This window comes from Rhizopus microsporus (genome assembly GCF_002708625.1).
Source record: "Rhizopus microsporus ATCC 52813 unplaced genomic scaffold scaffold_18, whole genome shotgun sequence".
NCBI classification, from domain to species: Eukaryota; Fungi; Mucoromycota; class Mucoromycetes; order Mucorales; family Rhizopodaceae; genus Rhizopus; species Rhizopus microsporus.
In genome coordinates, this window is record NW_019671933.1 from 234,607 (window position 1) to 251,608 (window position 17,002).

The 17,002-nt window shown below is 38.1% G+C and overlaps 9 protein-coding genes across 9 annotated transcripts; 3 read left to right on the top strand and 6 right to left on the bottom strand.

Annotated features, from left to right (window-relative positions):
- Positions 1-778: 778 nt before the first annotated feature.
- RHIMIDRAFT_50449 (DNA-directed RNA polymerase core subunit RPC40) lies at positions 779-2,158 on the top strand (the record flags this gene model as incomplete). Its single annotated transcript, XM_023615333.1, has 6 exons — positions 779-859; positions 912-983; positions 1,039-1,146; positions 1,214-1,463; positions 1,518-1,937; positions 1,986-2,158. 6 exons carry the CDS (start codon positions 782-784, stop codon positions 2,111-2,113), a joined length of 1,056 nt encoding a protein of 351 aa, XP_023463011.1. The 3' UTR covers positions 2,114-2,158.
- Positions 2,159-2,202: 44 nt separating this feature from the next.
- On the bottom strand, positions 2,203-3,465 carry RHIMIDRAFT_246266 (3-deoxy-7-phosphoheptulonate synthase; the record flags this gene model as incomplete). Its single annotated transcript, XM_023610292.1, has 4 exons — positions 2,203-2,935; positions 2,991-3,120; positions 3,184-3,316; positions 3,379-3,465. The coding sequence occupies 4 exons, from the start codon at positions 3,463-3,465 to the stop codon at positions 2,203-2,205; spliced, it is 1,083 nt and encodes a 360-aa protein (XP_023463012.1).
- Positions 3,466-3,516: 51 nt separating this feature from the next.
- RHIMIDRAFT_50451 (S-adenosyl-L-methionine-dependent methyltransferase) lies at positions 3,517-4,560 on the top strand. The gene is made up of 5 exons (XM_023615334.1): positions 3,517-3,713; positions 3,768-3,852; positions 3,911-3,969; positions 4,020-4,288; positions 4,336-4,560. Exons 1-5 carry the CDS (start codon positions 3,647-3,649, stop codon positions 4,510-4,512), a joined length of 657 nt encoding a protein of 218 aa, XP_023463013.1. The 5' UTR covers positions 3,517-3,646; the 3' UTR covers positions 4,513-4,560.
- A 48-nt stretch (positions 4,561-4,608) lies between these two features.
- On the bottom strand, positions 4,609-5,055 carry RHIMIDRAFT_240812 (uncharacterized protein; the record flags this gene model as incomplete). The annotated part of the gene is made up of 1 exon (XM_023609456.1): positions 4,609-5,055. One exon carries the CDS (start codon positions 5,053-5,055, stop codon positions 4,609-4,611), a length of 447 nt encoding a protein of 148 aa, XP_023463014.1.
- An 843-nt stretch (positions 5,056-5,898) lies between these two features.
- RHIMIDRAFT_263491 (cytochrome P450) lies at positions 5,899-7,922 on the bottom strand. The gene is made up of 8 exons (XM_023611676.1): positions 7,241-7,922; positions 7,100-7,172; positions 6,923-7,044; positions 6,710-6,866; positions 6,337-6,659; positions 6,263-6,290; positions 6,144-6,202; positions 5,899-6,090 (listed from the first exon to the last, which is right to left on the bottom strand). The coding sequence occupies exons 1-8, from the start codon at positions 7,511-7,513 to the stop codon at positions 5,947-5,949; spliced, it is 1,179 nt and encodes a 392-aa protein (XP_023463015.1). The 5' UTR covers positions 7,514-7,922; the 3' UTR covers positions 5,899-5,946.
- RHIMIDRAFT_294495 (cytochrome P450) lies at positions 7,893-10,053 on the bottom strand (the record flags this gene model as incomplete). The annotated part of the gene is made up of 10 exons (XM_023614088.1): positions 10,013-10,053; positions 9,606-9,761; positions 9,478-9,547; positions 9,298-9,419; positions 9,091-9,247; positions 8,714-8,724; positions 8,581-8,667; positions 8,408-8,527; positions 8,063-8,360; positions 7,893-8,011 (listed from the first exon to the last, which is right to left on the bottom strand). The coding sequence occupies exons 1-10, from the start codon at positions 10,022-10,024 to the stop codon at positions 7,893-7,895; spliced, it is 1,152 nt and encodes a 383-aa protein (XP_023463016.1). The 5' UTR covers positions 10,025-10,053.
- A 1,204-nt stretch (positions 10,054-11,257) lies between these two features.
- On the top strand, positions 11,258-12,448 carry RHIMIDRAFT_263493 (uncharacterized protein). Its single transcript, XM_023611677.1, has 2 exons — positions 11,258-12,138; positions 12,194-12,448. The coding sequence occupies exons 1-2, from the start codon at positions 11,293-11,295 to the stop codon at positions 12,290-12,292; spliced, it is 945 nt and encodes a 314-aa protein (XP_023463017.1). The 5' UTR covers positions 11,258-11,292; the 3' UTR covers positions 12,293-12,448.
- Positions 12,449-12,518: 70 nt separating this feature from the next.
- On the bottom strand, positions 12,519-14,730 carry RHIMIDRAFT_315557 (uncharacterized protein). Its single transcript, XM_023615006.1, has 2 exons — positions 14,031-14,730; positions 12,519-13,974 (listed from the first exon to the last, which is right to left on the bottom strand). Exons 1-2 carry the CDS (start codon positions 14,678-14,680, stop codon positions 12,543-12,545), a joined length of 2,082 nt encoding a protein of 693 aa, XP_023463018.1. The 5' UTR covers positions 14,681-14,730; the 3' UTR covers positions 12,519-12,542.
- A 1,128-nt stretch (positions 14,731-15,858) lies between these two features.
- Positions 15,859-16,914, bottom strand: RHIMIDRAFT_246273 (uncharacterized protein; the record flags this gene model as incomplete). The annotated part of the gene is made up of 3 exons (XM_023610293.1): positions 15,859-16,312; positions 16,360-16,480; positions 16,542-16,914. The coding sequence occupies 3 exons, from the start codon at positions 16,912-16,914 to the stop codon at positions 15,859-15,861; spliced, it is 948 nt and encodes a 315-aa protein (XP_023463019.1).
- Positions 16,915-17,002: the final 88 nt, after the last annotated feature.

Consider the following 17,002-nt stretch of genomic DNA (forward strand, 5'->3'; position numbering starts at 1 on the left):
TTTGAGCTGTGCGAACATGAATACCTAATTGTTTTGCAGCAGCTGAAGCACTCATAACTTTCTCAAACATCAATTTAAAGAATCTAACTTTGTCTTGATCCGTATAGAGTATGTACGCTCGCTTACTCGACGCCTCCTTCATGCAAACATTTGGGTCATCTTTTGCATCTTCATCTGCCAGAGCCTACATCGAAACAATTCTCCTGAGGCTGATTATACAAATACTGAGTGTGTGAACTAACTGTTTCTAAAGCATATCGCTCTTCGTCAGTGATATAGTCCATAGGCTCAGGTCTACCGTATTCATCGACTGCATTACCGTGCCCGTCTTCGTAGAAAATTTGAAAGCTCATATTGTAATACTCGGTTTTTAATGAGAAAGGAAGTAAAAAAAAAAGAAAAAAGAAAAAAAAAAAGAGTAAACGATGCTTTCGTGCTTAATATACTCATATTTTGTATGACAGGGCTCCTACATATACGACATTCAATTTGTCAGCAAGCGAAATCGGCCAATGGTTTACGTGACAATAGAATTTAACGAACGCGAATTTTACTCTTGGCATCAGTGTCAATAATTTTTGGAAATACTGTATAGCACACCGAAATTATGAATCGTTTTTCACAGAAGCATTTCTTTCACTTTGAAAAGACAGCTTCCACAGAAAATTAAAATGAAGCTTATTATTTCCTGCTGTGACCATTGAAATAAACAGTCTTGATTTTTTCTTTTTTTAAGTTCAAAAAAGACAATTGTTTGTCTATTGAGCTTGTATATAATAAAATGACAGATTCCAGCCTTCCAGAGAATGTCGAACTCTTACGTACTCGTGTTATAATTGAAAAAGATAGAGTGTATAGTGTAAGTTCATACATTTTTATTCTGTTGGCTGTATTCTGACCCAATCTAATAGGCAAGTGGAAGCGATTATCCTCATCAATACCCAGGTATTGACAATAGTTTCGACCTTGAAAAATTCAAGCAGGTAAAAAAGAAGACATTGCTTTATGTGTCCTGTTATTTAATTTGAGCTTCAATAGAACTTTAAAGTCAAGATTCAACGCTTATCGAAACACAGCGTCGAATTTGACCTGATTGGTATTGATGCTAGCATTGCCAATGCTTTCCGTAGAATAATGATTGCAGAAGTAAAAAAAAAAAAAAGAAATAAAATATGAATATACTTATTGATATATATATATATACATGCAATAGGTTCCTACAATGGCTATTGAAAAAGTATATGTGATGAACAACACCTCTATTATTCACGATGAAGTACTCGCCCACCGTCTAGGTTTGATTCCTATTTTAGCAGACCCTAATGAATTTGATTACATGACTGAAGAAGGAGGACCTACTGATCTTAATACACTTGTCTTCAAGCTCAAGAAGAAATGTGAAAATAACCCTGAAGCCTCAGCTGATGAAACTGATCCTCATAAGAAATATATCAATGGTTATGGTAAATTAAAGAGAATATACAGCCATGGAGCATGATTCATAATCTATTGATCAGTTTACTCTAGAGACTTGGTTTGGGAACCCAAGGGTAACCAAGAAGAACGATTTGCCAATAACCCACCCAGGCCTGTTCATGACGATATTGTGATTGCTAAACTTAGACCTGGCCAAGAAATAGATATGGAATTACATTGTCAAAAGGGTATTGGAAAGGAACATGCCAAATGGTCACCTGTGGCTACAGCATCCTATCGATTACTCCCAGAAATTACCATTTTGGAGCCCATCACAGGCGAAGATGCTGAAGAATTCAAAAACTGCTTTGTTGATGGTGTTGTAGAAGTTGTGAAAGTAAATGGTGTAAAGACAGCCAAAGTGGTCAATGCTCGTAAAGACACAGTGAGCAGAGAAGTATTAAGACATGATAAATTTGCAAATAAGGTTCGATTGACTCGTGTTCGTGATCATTTTATATGTAAGTGTATACCCCAAAGATAAACTTTGTATATAACCATTATAATAGTCAAAGTCGAAACATCAGGCGTTATTCCAGCCGAGCAAATTTTCCTATCTGCACTCGATGTGTTTATGGAAAAGATTAAAGACATTCAACCTCTTGTAGACCGAGTTGTTTCAAATGACGGTGCTTAGAACCCATTTATAATAATAAAGATATGCATTTCATTTTATAGCGCGCCAGGTTCTTTTTTTTTTATTTAACACACACACATTTATTTCATTCATTGTTCTTTTTTTCTACCATGTCTTCTTGCCTGAACAGCTTGTGCCAGATTATGTAAGACTGCTTCTGTATCTTGCCAGTTGATACAGCCATCTGTGATGGACACACCATATTCGAGGGCACAAGGACCTTCTTCAGGTACATTCTGTCTACCTTCTCTAAGATGAGATTCGATCATGACACCTACGAGTGCATCCTCGCCTTGAGCTATCTGATCAGCAATAACCTGAGCAACCTTTGGCTGGTTTCTATGATCCTTGTTTGAGTTTCCGTGAGAACAATCGATCATAACGGCAGCAGGCAAACCAGCCTTTTGGAGCATCTCTTTAGCTTCTTCCACATAAACAGGTTCATAATTAGGCCCCTTGTTACCGCCACGTAGAATAACATGACAGTCTGGGTTTCCAGCGGTATGTGTGATGCAGATCGTACCCAAGTTGTTGATTCCCAGGAAATGATGTGGTGCTGCAGCAGCACCAATACCGTCAATGGCAATTCGGAGGTTTCCGTCCGTGCCGTTCTTGAAACCGACAGGAAAAGAGACACCGCTGGCTAACTCTCTGTGGAGTTGAGATTCAGTTGTACGGGCACCAATGGCACCCCAAGAGATAAGATCAGCCATGTATTGAGGAGAGATTGTGTCAAGCAGTTCGACTGAGACTGGCATTCCCATATCAGTAAGCTTGGTAAGTAAGCCACGACCGATTCTCAAGCCCTTGTTGATATTAAAACTAGTAAAAGGGTTATTATTGTGGTGTAAAAACAAGATAGGAAATTATCAATTACCTTCCGTCGATATCAGGGTCATTGATCAATCCTTTCCAACCCACTGTTGTTCTAGGCTTTTCGAAATAGGCGCGCATGATGATAACGAGTTCATTTTCATACTTTTTCTTTGCATCTAATAATAACTCGGCTATATATATATATAAAGTGTCACAATAAAGAAGTCAAAAAAAAAGGAAAAAAGCAAAAGTACCATATTCCTTTGCTGCTTCTGTATCATGAATTGAGCAAGGACCAACAATCACAAATACTCTGTCGTCCTTTTTAGCAATGATATTCTGTATCTCTTTTCTAGCCTTCGTCACTGTTTCCATAGATCGCTGAGTCTAAGCCAATAGATGAATCGTCAGCCTTGATCGACACTATTTATATATATGTATATACTTACCATAGGAAACTCTTCTTTGACATACACAGGTGTGAGTAAGGCATTATAGCCTTGAATTCTTAAATCTTCGGTTACTGACTTGGTCATATTGTCTTTTTGATAATAAAACAGAAAGAGAGAGGGAGAGAATAAGCAATGAATTTCATGTGCTGCCTGTTTTTTATATTTAGAGAGAGATTTCCCGAATTAAGCGAGGAAGCAGTATAAAATCGTGATACCGAAACTGACAACATTTTCAGGCATTTTTTTAATTTTTATAAAAAAAATAATGATACCAACTCCCGATTTATCTCACTTGAAAAAGCAAGACTATGAAAGAGTGTATGAACCTGCAGGTCTTTAGCATATGCACATATTTGTTCTTAGACTAAACAGCAAACTATTTATAGAAGATACATTTTTATTATTAGACGCTCTTGAACAGGACGAGAAGCTGATCTTGCAAATGAAACCTAGATTCTGTTTAGAGATTGGGTATAATTCACATTAATACAAACTTGGTTGAAATGTTAATACTCTTTTCATTAAAAAGATCAGGTTCTGGTTGTGTTACTACTCTACTTGCTAAAATAGTAGGCGATACGAATGCAGGTAATAAAGAGAGTTATCAACTATGGGAGCAGCAGTAACACTTTTCCTAGTCTTTTTCACAACGGATATCAATTCATATGCATGCAAAATAACACGAGAAACAGCAGTATGCAACAAGGTTAAATCAGTTGAACCTATTAATACCTCGCTTGTTCAAGGACTGTTACCACGATTCAAGAATAGTATAGACATTCTCTGCTTCAACCCTCCTTATGTCGTGACGACGCATGAAGAGGTGGGGAGTATAGGCATTGAAGCTGCTTGGGCCGGAGGAATTGATGGGCGAGAAGTCATTGATGAATTACTGCCCTTGGTTAAAGTAAGAATGACGCTTTTGAGAAGAGCTCTTTATTAACTCTTAAAAAGGACTTATTGTCGCCTCAAGGCGTATTTTATTTACTGCTAATCAACGAAAATAAGCCTAATGACGTAGTAGAGATCATGAGAAATACATACAAGATGAATGCAGATATCATATTACAACGTCGTGCTGGTCGAGAAAAACAATACATTTTGAAAATTCAGCATTCATTTATTGGATAGTGGAAGTAGTGCTGCTGATAATCACATTATAGACTGACCTAAGCATAAAATCATTAATAAACCTGTATTTGCCCCCTCTTTTTTCCCCTTCTCTCCTTACTTTGTCCATTCTGTAATACCGTGCTGAAGGCCACGGAAGAATCCCATGGTTCTTTTAGGAGTTTGTTTATTGACGACGCCTCTTGTTCGATACCATTTCCAGGCATTAGAACAGATACACCAAGCGAATCCACTGACAAACGGAAGAATGATCTGATCTTGAATTACAATAGTCCAAAATATGCCAATTGGAGAAGTACCCTTGTCCCTTAGATTCTTGATTGTCTTTTCTACCTGTTGCTCATAACGGAAATCAGGCACTGGTGGTGCATTCAATCGAGGGTGTTTCTCATGAACTGAAAAGCTGTCGTCATCCTCATCGACTATAATATTTTCAATATGAGCTTTGCGTGTTTCTGTATGACGTCTTTGTAGTTCGACAAGCTGCTCTATTTCTTCTGGATATTCAGTGTCAAGACGATAAGGTTGAAAATCCGCAGACATGATTCTAAAGAAAACACAGAGCTTGAATGAGCACAAGACAGAGAGAAGCTCATTGTCTGAGCTTAAATCAGTAGCAGACAAAAAATAGCCGGCATAACTTGGAGTTTCAGCTTTACAGTCTTTTCAGAAAGTAAAGGCGCATTTTCGCAATTTTTATAATACAATTTATACGAAAAAGTGACAAGTTAGCGCGACATCTTTTTCTGGTAATAGTGTATCATCAGACAAAATAACATTTTAACAATAAGTCTGTTTGTAGTAAAGAGCGTATCCTGGTTAGGCGCTCACACATGTGCGTAAATCCATGAGGCTCATATTCTGTATTACCAAGAATATGGCATTTGATGAATATATATTATTATAATAGAAATGTCATTTCTTTATTTATAAAGCTTAATAGCGTCGTTTAAATATAAGCTCAAGGTTTGCGGGAGATTTGGTACGAACTTGATCAAACACAAGATGATCATAATGAATCGAATCCTTTGGAATTTCAACTTCGTACTTCTTCACTACAAGAACCAATGTTAAAAGGACATGCTATGCACTATCTGTTCGAAACTTACGTGTCATAGCCAAGAAAATTCGTTGCTCTGCTAAACTAAAGTTCATGCCAATACATTGACGAGAACCGCTACTGAAGGGTATCCATGTGAAGCCTGTATGATCCTCTTGCTCCCCATTAGGTCCAAAGCGCTCGGGAATAAACTCTTCGGGGTTTTTCCAGACACGAGGGCTACGATGAATACTACCGATGTCAAGGTTAAGTAATGTTCCTTTGGGTATGAAAGTTCCTGCAAGGGTGACATCTTCAGCCGCTTCTCTCGGAAGGACTGTATCAGCAGGTCCATTCAGTCGAAGATTCTGCAGAAATTGTTACACACCATGAGCTCAATCCCCGGATTCATTGTTTACCTCCTTAATGACCATGTTCAAGTATTCCATTCTCTTTAACTCTTCCAATGTAGGTGTAACATCTACTGGTTCATCGCCCAAGACCTCAATAACTTCTTTTCTGAGCTTGTCTTGCACATGCTAATGGCTCAAGTGATTAGATATGCAGCTATGTTATTATTTATGCAGTTTACTTTGTGTTTAGCGAGATTATACAAACAGAGTGACAGAGTGTTTGCAGTAGTCTCATGACCTAATGTCAACAACATCAGTTCTTTTTCTTTGATTTTCTTAGTAAAGATATATTAATTACCAGCCAAGAAGATAACGGCAATGTTGTGCTACTTTGTATTAGTAATTTCGCATAATTAAAGAAAAACAACTTACTCTCAGTTGCTCTTCAGTCACAATAGCTTCTCCTCTCCTTTCGGCTTCGAGCATCAGAGTAAGAAGGTCCTTTTCGTTTTCAGGAACATTGTCAAGAGATCCATGCTCCAGTTCTGTGCGTCTTTGTTTGGCAAGCTCGTCAAATTTAGCGTTCAACCTGGCAAGTGCAGCATGGGCCCTTCTTTTCTCGGGAAGAATGCGATGTAAAAGAGGAGCACATTTGAAAAATATAAACTCAATGGGATCAATCAGCTGCTTATTCACAAGATGATACATTTCACCCCACTTCTCGGGATCACCTTCCATAGATTTGAAATCAAAGCCTATATAAATATGAACCAAACTGATGCTTATTTTTTGTTGTAGAGCATACCGAATGTTGTAATACCAAGAACATCAAGTGTGAATTCTTGCATTTTATTAGAGACGTTAATAGTACCGTTCTCCCTATCAATAATGGAAAAGAGTGCCTTGACTCCTTCACCCATTGTTCTGATTGGCATTGACCGATGAAAGACTGGGTTCATTAACTATCAATGATTATGTTATTTTAATGGGTTCTTTATCAAAACAAATGTCAGCTTACTGATCGCTGCTTTTTCCACACATGTCCGTTTGACATTACGATATTGTCGCAACCTAGAAAATTAACAACAAATCCTGTTTTTCCAATCATTTTGAGCGTTTGATGGGATTTAGGAAAGATATCTAAATTGAAAAAGATTAATAGGATAATACACCTTATGGGATTGTAGCGACAAACCTGTTTTCATCAGCAGCTGCTTGGCAGCAACTGGATCAGCAACGTAGACTGTCCAAGTAACAGGAACTTTATTCTATAAGGTTAGGAAAAAAAAAAATTGTCTGTGTTAGCTATTAATGATCACTGGGTATATGAACATACGAGATAGATTCCGTTGCCTTTGTGAGAAACAGGTAGAAGCAGTTCCATTTCACAGTCAACACGGGATTGACCTCTGAGTGCAGACTTAATCATAGCATAGGCAGAAACAGCAGGGATATGTCGAAGCTTCTTGGGGACTCTAAAGAAGGAGTACACCTGTTGAGCACAGATCAGAAGAACAGCAACACCGATATATGACTTCTTGACCCTCTTTTGAAGGAAAGGAGCAATTCTTTCAAGGAATATGTTGTAGTTGTGATTTATGATGTCCATAGATAAATATAGGGAAAAAAGCAGTGCTCCTCTCTTTATTCTCTCGGTTTATTTATGCATTAAAGAGTAGCAGCTTTGATTGGATATAATGTTCGGTAATATATTTTTCAGGTGCCAAGTTTTCCCCAAATAGAACAATTCGTTTAAAGATTACTCCATTAATATCAGCCAATCGACCTTCATTATCTTTTATTGGAAAAATAAACACCGGACAAAAGTTGGTCCGTCAGAGGGTCATAACTACGCATGAGCGCTGCTAAAAAGGGGGAAAAGCAGGATAGTGTGGCTGGTAATGCATAACTATAAAAACAATGTACTTGATATGAGACGTTTCATTTAAGCTATAAAGGTTAGACTGGCATCGCTTTATTTAAAGAACTTAATAGCGTCGTTTAAATGTAAGCTGAAGGGATTCAGGGGATTTTGTTCGAACGCGATCAAACACAAGATGATCATAATGAATAGAGTCTTTTGCAATCTCAATTTCATATTTTTTCACTACAAGATAGATGAGCGTCTTTTTTTTCAAGCAACATCTACTAAACTTACCTGCCACAGCCAAGAAAATTCGTTGCTCAGCCAAACTAAAACTCATGCCAATGCATTGGCGCGAACCATTGCTGAAGGGTAAATAGGTGAAAATATTATAGTCTGCTTGTATTCCATTAGGCCCAAAACGTTCAGGGATAAAAGCTTCTGGGCCTTTCCAGATATGACGATCGCGATGCATAATGCCAATGTCAAGGTTGGGTAATGTTCCCTTGGGTATAAAAGTTCCTACCAGATTGAAATCTTTGGCTGCTTCTCTAGGAATGATTGTATCAGAAGGCCCATATAAGCGAAAATTCTGCGAAAACTATTAAAATAAACTCAATCCCCGGATTCATTGTTTACCTCCTTAATGACCATGTTCAAGTATTCCATTCTCTTTAACTCTTCCAATGTAGGTGTAACATCTACTGGTTCATCGCCCAAGACCTCAATAACTTCTTTTCTGAGCTTGTCTTGCACATGCTAATGGCTCAAGTGATTAGATATGCAGCTATGTTATTATTTATGCAGTTTACTTTGTGTTTAGCGAGATTATACAAACAGAGTGACAAGGTACTAGAAATCGTTTCATGTCCAGCCAAGAAAATAGCAGCGATGTTGTGCTATTTTGTATTAATATAACTGTATAACTACAGAAAATCAACTTACTCTCAGTTGCTCTTAAGTTGTAATGGCTTATCCTCGTTTCTTAGCTTCGGGCATCAGCGTAAGTAGGTCCTTTTTCGTTTTCAGGAACATTGTCAAGGGATCCATGCTCCAGTTCTGCGCATCTTTGTTTGGCAAGCTTGTCAAATTTAGCGTTCAACCTGACAAGTGCAGCATGGGACTCTCTCTTTCCAGGAATAACAAGGCAAAGAAGAAAAGACCATTTGGTAAGCATAAATTCGAAAGGATCAAGCATGTGCTTATTCACAAGGCGATAGGTTTTGGACCACCCTTCAGGATCTCCTTACAAAGACTTGAAATCGAAGCCTAAGATACAATGATATGAGGGCAACATCTTTTTTTACTTTTGTAGGACGTACCAAACGCTGTAATTCCAAGAACATCGAGTGTGAAATGCTGCATCATTGTGGTAACGTTGATATTGGTATTATTTTTATCAATGACAGAAAAAAGCGCCTTTACACCTTCATCAATTGCTTTGATAGGCATTGATCGATGAAAAACTGGATTCATCAACTAACAAAGACGAAGTTATTGAAATATTCTTAACAGCTGGAAATACTTACTGCTCGCTGCTTTTTCCATTGATGACCGCTAGTCAAGAAGATATTGTCTTGACCCAAAAATTTCGTCACAAGTGCCCTTTTTCCGAGCGCGTTGGTTAATTGCCCTGCTTTTGGAAAAACATCTTTTTCAAAAATGGAATGTTAATACAATTATGACTTTTATATTTTGTAAATGTAAACCTGTCCTCTTTAAGAATTGTTTGGCAGCAGCTGGGTCGGTAATGTGAGCAGTCCAAACTGTAGCTTTTCTCTGCACAGTAAAAAACAGTCAGTATCAGCTGTTTTCATCGCTGATTATATACGCGTACAAGATAGATTCCATTTCCCTTGTGAGAAACAGGTAGAAGCAGTTCCATTTCACAGTCAACACGGGATTGACCTCTGAGTGCAGACTTAATCATAGCATAGGCAGAAACAGCAGGGATATGTCGAAGCTTCTTGGGGACTCTAAAGAAGGAGTACACCTATTGAGCACAGACCAGAAGAACAGCAACACCGATACATGGCTTCTTATTTGTGCTAAAGAATAAAGGAACCACACTTTCGAATATTACTTTGAAGTTATGGGGCAACGCTTCCATAGTTAATTATTTGCAGAAGAAGAAAGCAAAGGCAGTGCTTATTTTATGTTTTCATTCGCTTGCGAGTGATTGCTTCAAAGCACTGCGCAGATCAGTAAACGTTATTCCATTTATATTAACCAATAGTTCTTTACTTCCAAAGCCATAGATATCTTTCAAGCGTTATTAATTAAACGTATGGAGGGCTTTGCTATTTATGCGTAAGAGTTTCATTTCATCAATTTTTGCCATTTTGCTTATTGATATCTAAGGTCCAGACATTTTTAAATGGCTTGGACCAAAAATTACTCGTAGTCTAACCTTCCTCACCCTAGTTAATAAAAGGGCGTGGGATACATCGTCATTATATTAATCGAGTTTTTATCTTTAGGCTCAACTGGCTAATAACAAGCTACCTAATGCAGTCGTACACTTTTCTTCTTTTAAAGTCAACAGCAAATATTTTAAAGCATTAACGCATGATTTTGTTAAAGGAAGGAAAGACGCAATGCTGCATATACCCGTTTATGCGTTCTTTGTAAAAGAAAAGTCCAAGTATCCTTCTGCATGTAATACAAAAGTGGTACAAAGTTGCATAAAAGGATATTACTAGCAATTTATCTTGTCATTGTCATCATAGATTCACAAGCATTCCAATAGAGCCAAGTATTTTGAGTTCAAGATCGATTGTTAAAGAGGGATGCAGGCTGTTACTGAAAGAACGCTTAATAACAGTTGTGTACAAATGGACGAATCAAATATTTTTCCTCATTTCGTACGATATAAATGTTTAAGCAGCAAGAATAACATAAGAGTGTCAATGGCTATACTATTCATATTCTGTTGGTATACTGATTCTTCCTTTTAAAATAATGTATTGGTTACTAATATAATGCTAATTAACCATTGAAAGAGACTCACCTCTTCTTTCTTTAAGGCTATATAATTAACTCAATCCAATGAAATAATTATTTTATTAATAAACAAGAAAAGGCGCAACAGGATCGACCTTAAACGCCAATTGCTGCTTATAAAGTACGCGAGATGCATTTCTCCAGCAGGAACACACCGTACATTGCATTTCAATGTCACACAGCATCTAATTGTATATTTCGCATAGATGATATTCATAGTAATATTGATCTTACAACAACAAAATAAAAAGAAAGTGAGGAAAGAGGGTCGAGGATCGAACCCAGAGTGATACATTGGGCCATTATTACTGAGTGTAGAAATTCAATTGATAAAGAAACCAAAACGGACAGATCAAAACATGTTGAATGGGCAAAGTATAGCCTTTGGGTAGTACAAATAACTTTTTTATATTTTAAAAACGAGTTGAACAAATTGATGGTCTGTTTTACCAAATTAACACTTTCTTTCCTTCCCTCTTTTTTTTTTTTTTTTTTTTTTTTTTGTGCGTGTGTGATTAATTATGGCTTCAGAGTCACCTATTGCTCAGGTGCCTGAACCAGAAGATGGTAGTACTTTAAACAACGAAGAAGTCATTTATCAAGCCCAACCACAATTATCCCAAGATGACTTTGATGACTTTGACAATCACGACGCCATTCCGCAAAAGTTAAAACTCGACTTGAGAGGAACTCGTATGGAACTAGACCGAGAAATATTGATCAATTTACCAGAGAGCCTCTTGATTGCCATGTTTCCAAATGGCCTTGTATTAGCACGACCACCTGAGGAATATAACGATGAAGACGAAGATTATGATGGTCTCTCTAATCACTCATTAGGTGTAGATGAGCAGGTTCATGTCGTCGACTTTGATCCAGCTAGTTTGAATTTCGTCTTAAAGTTTTATTCCTATGCAGCCAAAGTCCGAGACGAGAATCAACAGGACGCTGATCTTCAACGTTTGTTGACGACCTCTGCAGCCACTTCACCAGTTTATTACACACTCTTGACGAAGCAGCCTATCATTGTATTACGTGAAGAACTCGAGTACTTTTGTCTTCCAACCCAAAAGAAGCAAGATATCAAACATCTCAAGTTGGAAGCAGGTCAATACTTGAAAAAGCATGACCACATCTTTGACGCTTTGCAGAAGAATATTTCGAGAGAAAATAATATCGCAGAGCAACATTTGATCGACATGTTGTGTGATGCTGGTTTCCAAAGAGACGACCGATGGGGGTACCGTGAAATCGAGCCAATGCGAACAATCATTGTTAGTATGGCACTGGTCTTATTGAAGACAATTGGTCCAGATAATCATATGGCTACTGCTCAAAAACTCTTTTTGTTTTGGAGGAAGCCTGCGGTAATAGTTTTAGTTGTACATGTCGTTTTAATAGACTGACCTTATCCTTTTATAGAGAAAGTGCTGGTGGGATGGTATTTCAATCGAATTAAAAGGAGAACCCATTCGACTATGGGCAAGAAGAACTTGGACATTAGAACTTGCATTAGTTTAACATCCCTCTATTTTATCTTATTCTTTACTAATACTTTATTCCTTGTACCTTTATTGTTTGATGTATACCAAAATCATTTAAATAGTATTCTTTATATTTCCTCCTTCTTCTTCTTCATCCCATTTTTTCTATCACAATAATTGTTTTTATATAAAGAAAAAGTTTTTTTTTTAAAAAAAATCATGTCAGTAAATCATAAGGAATGGTTTATTGTTTATTGCAAGAGCTCATACATAAAAAGTGATACATATTACATTGCTAAAGATAACCCATCGTCATCAACTAAGTCACGATAGACAAGAATGTCAAATTCTTCTTCATCGTCGCTTAGGTCTATATAGTCTGAAGGAATGGATGTCATATTTTGTCGAAGAAGATCAGTAGAGTTGGGTAATGAAAAGGAAGGAAGAGGGGGTAGCTCAGCAGAGACATAGTGATTTACGGATTCAGAGTATTTCCTACTATTACTGCTACCTGACACCGCGTCAGATTGTCTATAAGGTATGGGCTTCAAATGTCCAAGGCGAAGACCAGAGCTGCTGCAACTGCTGCAACTACTGGTACTGCTTCGACGACTGAGGCTACTGTTATCACTGCTGCTTCGACTCAGAGCGGAGCTGCGAATGATTCGATCGGCAGTTGGATCAAAGTGAGTCTGGTGTGGTTTTGGCAATGGTGCGCGGGGTGAAGTAGGGGACGATACGTTATAATGAGTGGGTGCAGTCAGGTGTGGTTGAGATAGATCGGATAGTCGGCCGGAAGTAGGTGGCGTGGGCAGTGGTATGCTTGGCATGTCTTCAGGTATTCTTTTCATGACGTCTACTGTAAATGAATGGTTTGTGCCTGGCATACGGCTGGTTAAAGAGCGGCTTGAGTCATCTGTAGTCACTGTCTTCTTACGAGGACGTCTAGGTGGTGGGAAAAGCCCAGAATTGGGTTCCATCGAGGGCGACATGGCACCTTGTGACAAAAGGGGTGAGCCCATGTAGTACGCTTGCGCATTTGAATTCACATCGTCTGATCCAGCTAAACGAATGGATTCTAATTGATTCGCAAGGCCTGTATCGATGGGGGTTGGGATTTTTGTGCTGCCAGCAGTCTTTGGAGGAGGAAGAGGAGGAGGAGAAAGAGAAGATGATGTTGTAGTTGATGAGGACGATTGACTGGGATCCAAAAAGTTGGGCTTTTGCTTGTCTGAGGCCATTTTACCACCCAACATTTGATCGGACAGAGACCTCCTTATACTGAACCTAGTGCCACGTTTTTGTGGTCTGTCTTCGGGAATGGGTGAGTTTAGTATGTCCGTAGACATCGGCTTTTGATGAGGTTGTGATTCCATTTCGTACTTTACTGAAGCAAAGCTCTCGTCCAGAACGGGTTTGGTATAGGTTGTAGGGAGAGAGCTCACATAGATGGGAATCCTTGTCTGTACCTTGTCATTGCCTAAATCAAAGGTAATGTCTAGTTGGTGATAAATGGCGACCAGCGGTGATTCTGTTCCACAGATGATTCCGATTTTAGGCACCTTTTGCTTTAAAAGTAAAGAATGATCGTTGATGTTGTCTGACTGAGTGCTTATGTAATTGATCATGGCAGGATCGAGATGCGTTATTGTCTTTGACAAACTAGGCTGATCAGCTGTTGATTTTCTTTCAATTTCAATTTTTGTCAAGTTTCTCATTCTAGGAAGGATATCAATTTACTCTGCGCAGCTATTTTTTTTCTTTTCTGAAATTACCTGTGAACCTCTGTTTGAACGATAAAGGTACGAATGTGGCTCAGCAAAGAACCACTGAAGCAAGTATATTTGATAGATAGCGGGAAATACTCCTGGTCAAGGCAAATAACCTTGGGTGCTTCAATCTGGTAATGGAATTTATCTGGTGATGTATATTGATACAATTTTGTATTCATCAGTGCAGCTGACTGAGGTGAAGCAACCAAGTGCCTGTAGATAGTGATTGGGTGTTCTACGGTGACTGAGCGGCCTACGCCAAGATATATCTTCAATTCCAAATAATAACTAATATCACATCGGTCTGAACTATATGTCTGTGGGTATACATTTGGAATGTCTAGTTCCCAAGGAAACGTGTGGTGTCCATGGTGAAGCGTAAGTGATTTTTCGACTATTTTTGTCTTTAATTTAGGCAGTATTTTTGCAGTAATTGTAAATTTTTGCAAATCGTTTGGTCGTGTATAAGTAGCTTGAGACTTGCCCTTAAACTTTAATGACATTGACTTGATCTTGATTGTCTTTTGAACGGATAGTTCAAGAGTTCCCCTCAGACTGGATCCTGCAGCAGGGTTTGAACTCTTGATAAGACCAATAAACTCTAAATGGTCTGTAAATGGTCCAATCTTTATAGACTGAAATCCTTCCTTCATGTTAAATATAAAAGAGATAAGAAAGAAAAGATGAAATTTGTTGTACAGAGTACGACTATTGTTCACTGAAATAGACTGAGTGTTAAACTTTGATACTATTGTCACTTGTGAGCTGTGTGGGAAAAGGGGCTTGATTGGATATCGTGATCCGCATTTAGAAAGTAAAGATTTGTGAGACAGACAGCACATGTGTGTGAGCATTTTTTATAGGAATACGTGGTACAGCTTTTGGAAGCTTAAATTAAATGCTACAAAATTTCTTTGAACACATAAAGAATAAATATTGCACGAATGAAAAATTTCTAGATCTTACGCTAACCGAGCTCGCATCGTAATCTCTTAATGCCGATTATTCGCTCTTTAATCAGTGATGTGGTATCAAGTTAATCAAGATTTTATGCTCAGGCTTATACAATAGGACGTGTTTGATAAGAATCGAGTATAATCTTTAATAGAGATTCAACAAATAGTCTACTTGGTAAGTTATCAACTTGCTGGTTTTTATAATAAAGGTAAATACAACACTACACAATATTCACTTCATGCTTATAAGCGCTACAAAGCATTGCCTGTTGTTCTGGTAATTATGACTCACTTCTTCAGAGAGAATCTACCACTAGTGACAAAGCAATATGTGCTGTTGACTACCGATGCTGTATCAGATCACTCCTACCAAAAGGCTTTAGGCACCATAATTGCCCTGAAGCGCTTTCTTACGCATCACAAATCACATCAAATGCCACGATCACCCAGGTCAAATACGACCATCATGGGTTATTATCTTGTTTTACAAAGTAAATCGTGTCAATAGAAAGCAATGAAAGGACTAACAAATCAAGTCAAAAGAAGCTTCAAAAAAATACTATAGAAAAACTCTAAATGACACATCTAATAGACTGCACAGACATCAAAGCTTAAAGGGAACGAGTGCTTCTAAATTCAAAATAACTTTATCGTCTTCTGTTAAAGATCTGGCTTAGCTTACCCCAATTGACCTTTGTTCCGACAAAGCTGATCTTTTTGTGAGGGGCCTATGCTCACTAAAAATAAACGGTGCCTGAAATGCCAACGCTTTGGTTTTTACTGACCTTTAACTGGTAAAATAAGCTTTTCCTTTTATTTAAATCGAACGTATCACATTGTCATACTGATGCTGCAGAAGAAAGAAAGTAGAACATTTACCTCAGCCATGTCGTCAACATAAAGTGGTCTTTATAGGAGGGCATCATTTCATAATCTATCGCACCACTCATCATAATCACCATACGTCCTAGCTGCGGTCTAATCACTCTTTCTGCTCCTTCAGGCATTCCCTTTTTGTCCTTTCGGCCGTATATTTTCAATTCTCCGCCATCTTCTGACATCCAACCAGGATTTAAGAACACTACCACTGTTACACGTCTTTGGTATAGATCATTTGGATCATCTGTTGGGAATGCATCTCTATGTCTTTCATATCGTGCACCATTCGAATGATAAAATGACAATTGACATTCCAGTCTCTGCCCTATCAGTCGGATCATTCTTGATATATCATGAAAGAGTGGCCCTTGTAAGAAGGCCAAGACCTTTTCAAGATAGGGTGGAGGCTCCATCGATGCTTGGTTGTCAACGTTACCTTGGGGGTCTAACCTGGTCAAGATATTAGTTTTCGTTTTCAGCAATGATTCTAGAATTACCAAATAATCGAATCACCACGGGCAGTAACATCTCTATATGGATCATCCAAAGTTTCTTTTAATTGGCTTGGAGGAACAAACAAGTTACGCTCTTGTAAGTTTTTTGATTCCTCAAACGCTCCTTTTTTTTTTTTTTTTTGGAAAACATTTAGGATCATGTAATTCAACCAAAACAGGCTTACCTCTCAATATATTCAAATCAATCAACCCTTCAATCTCGGTCCATCCTTTGCCATACAGCTCTTCTACGTCATTGGGAGTCAAGCACTGTAGATCCCATGATGAGCATTGATGTTGATACTCTGTAGTGTTTAGTTCATGATAAAATAACCTTTGTGCTATCGAGAGAGCGTCTTCTTGTTCATCCAGATACTTTAACAACTCAGCTTCTGTTATCTCCTCAACTACTTCTTCTTCTTGTTCATAGCTATTGGGGTCATATTCAAAGTCAGAAGGGAGGTCACTCTTATTGTCAGGAAAGGCAGGTAGATCACTGACATTAGTAGCTGCCATGCGAAGAAGACGATCTTCTAAAGTTTGTTGGTTATTTGACATTTTATGCAAAAAAGAAAAAAAAGACAAGCGTCATTATTTTCTCACCGCGCACAACTTAATTGACGTCTATTGCTGAGGTCATCTTTTT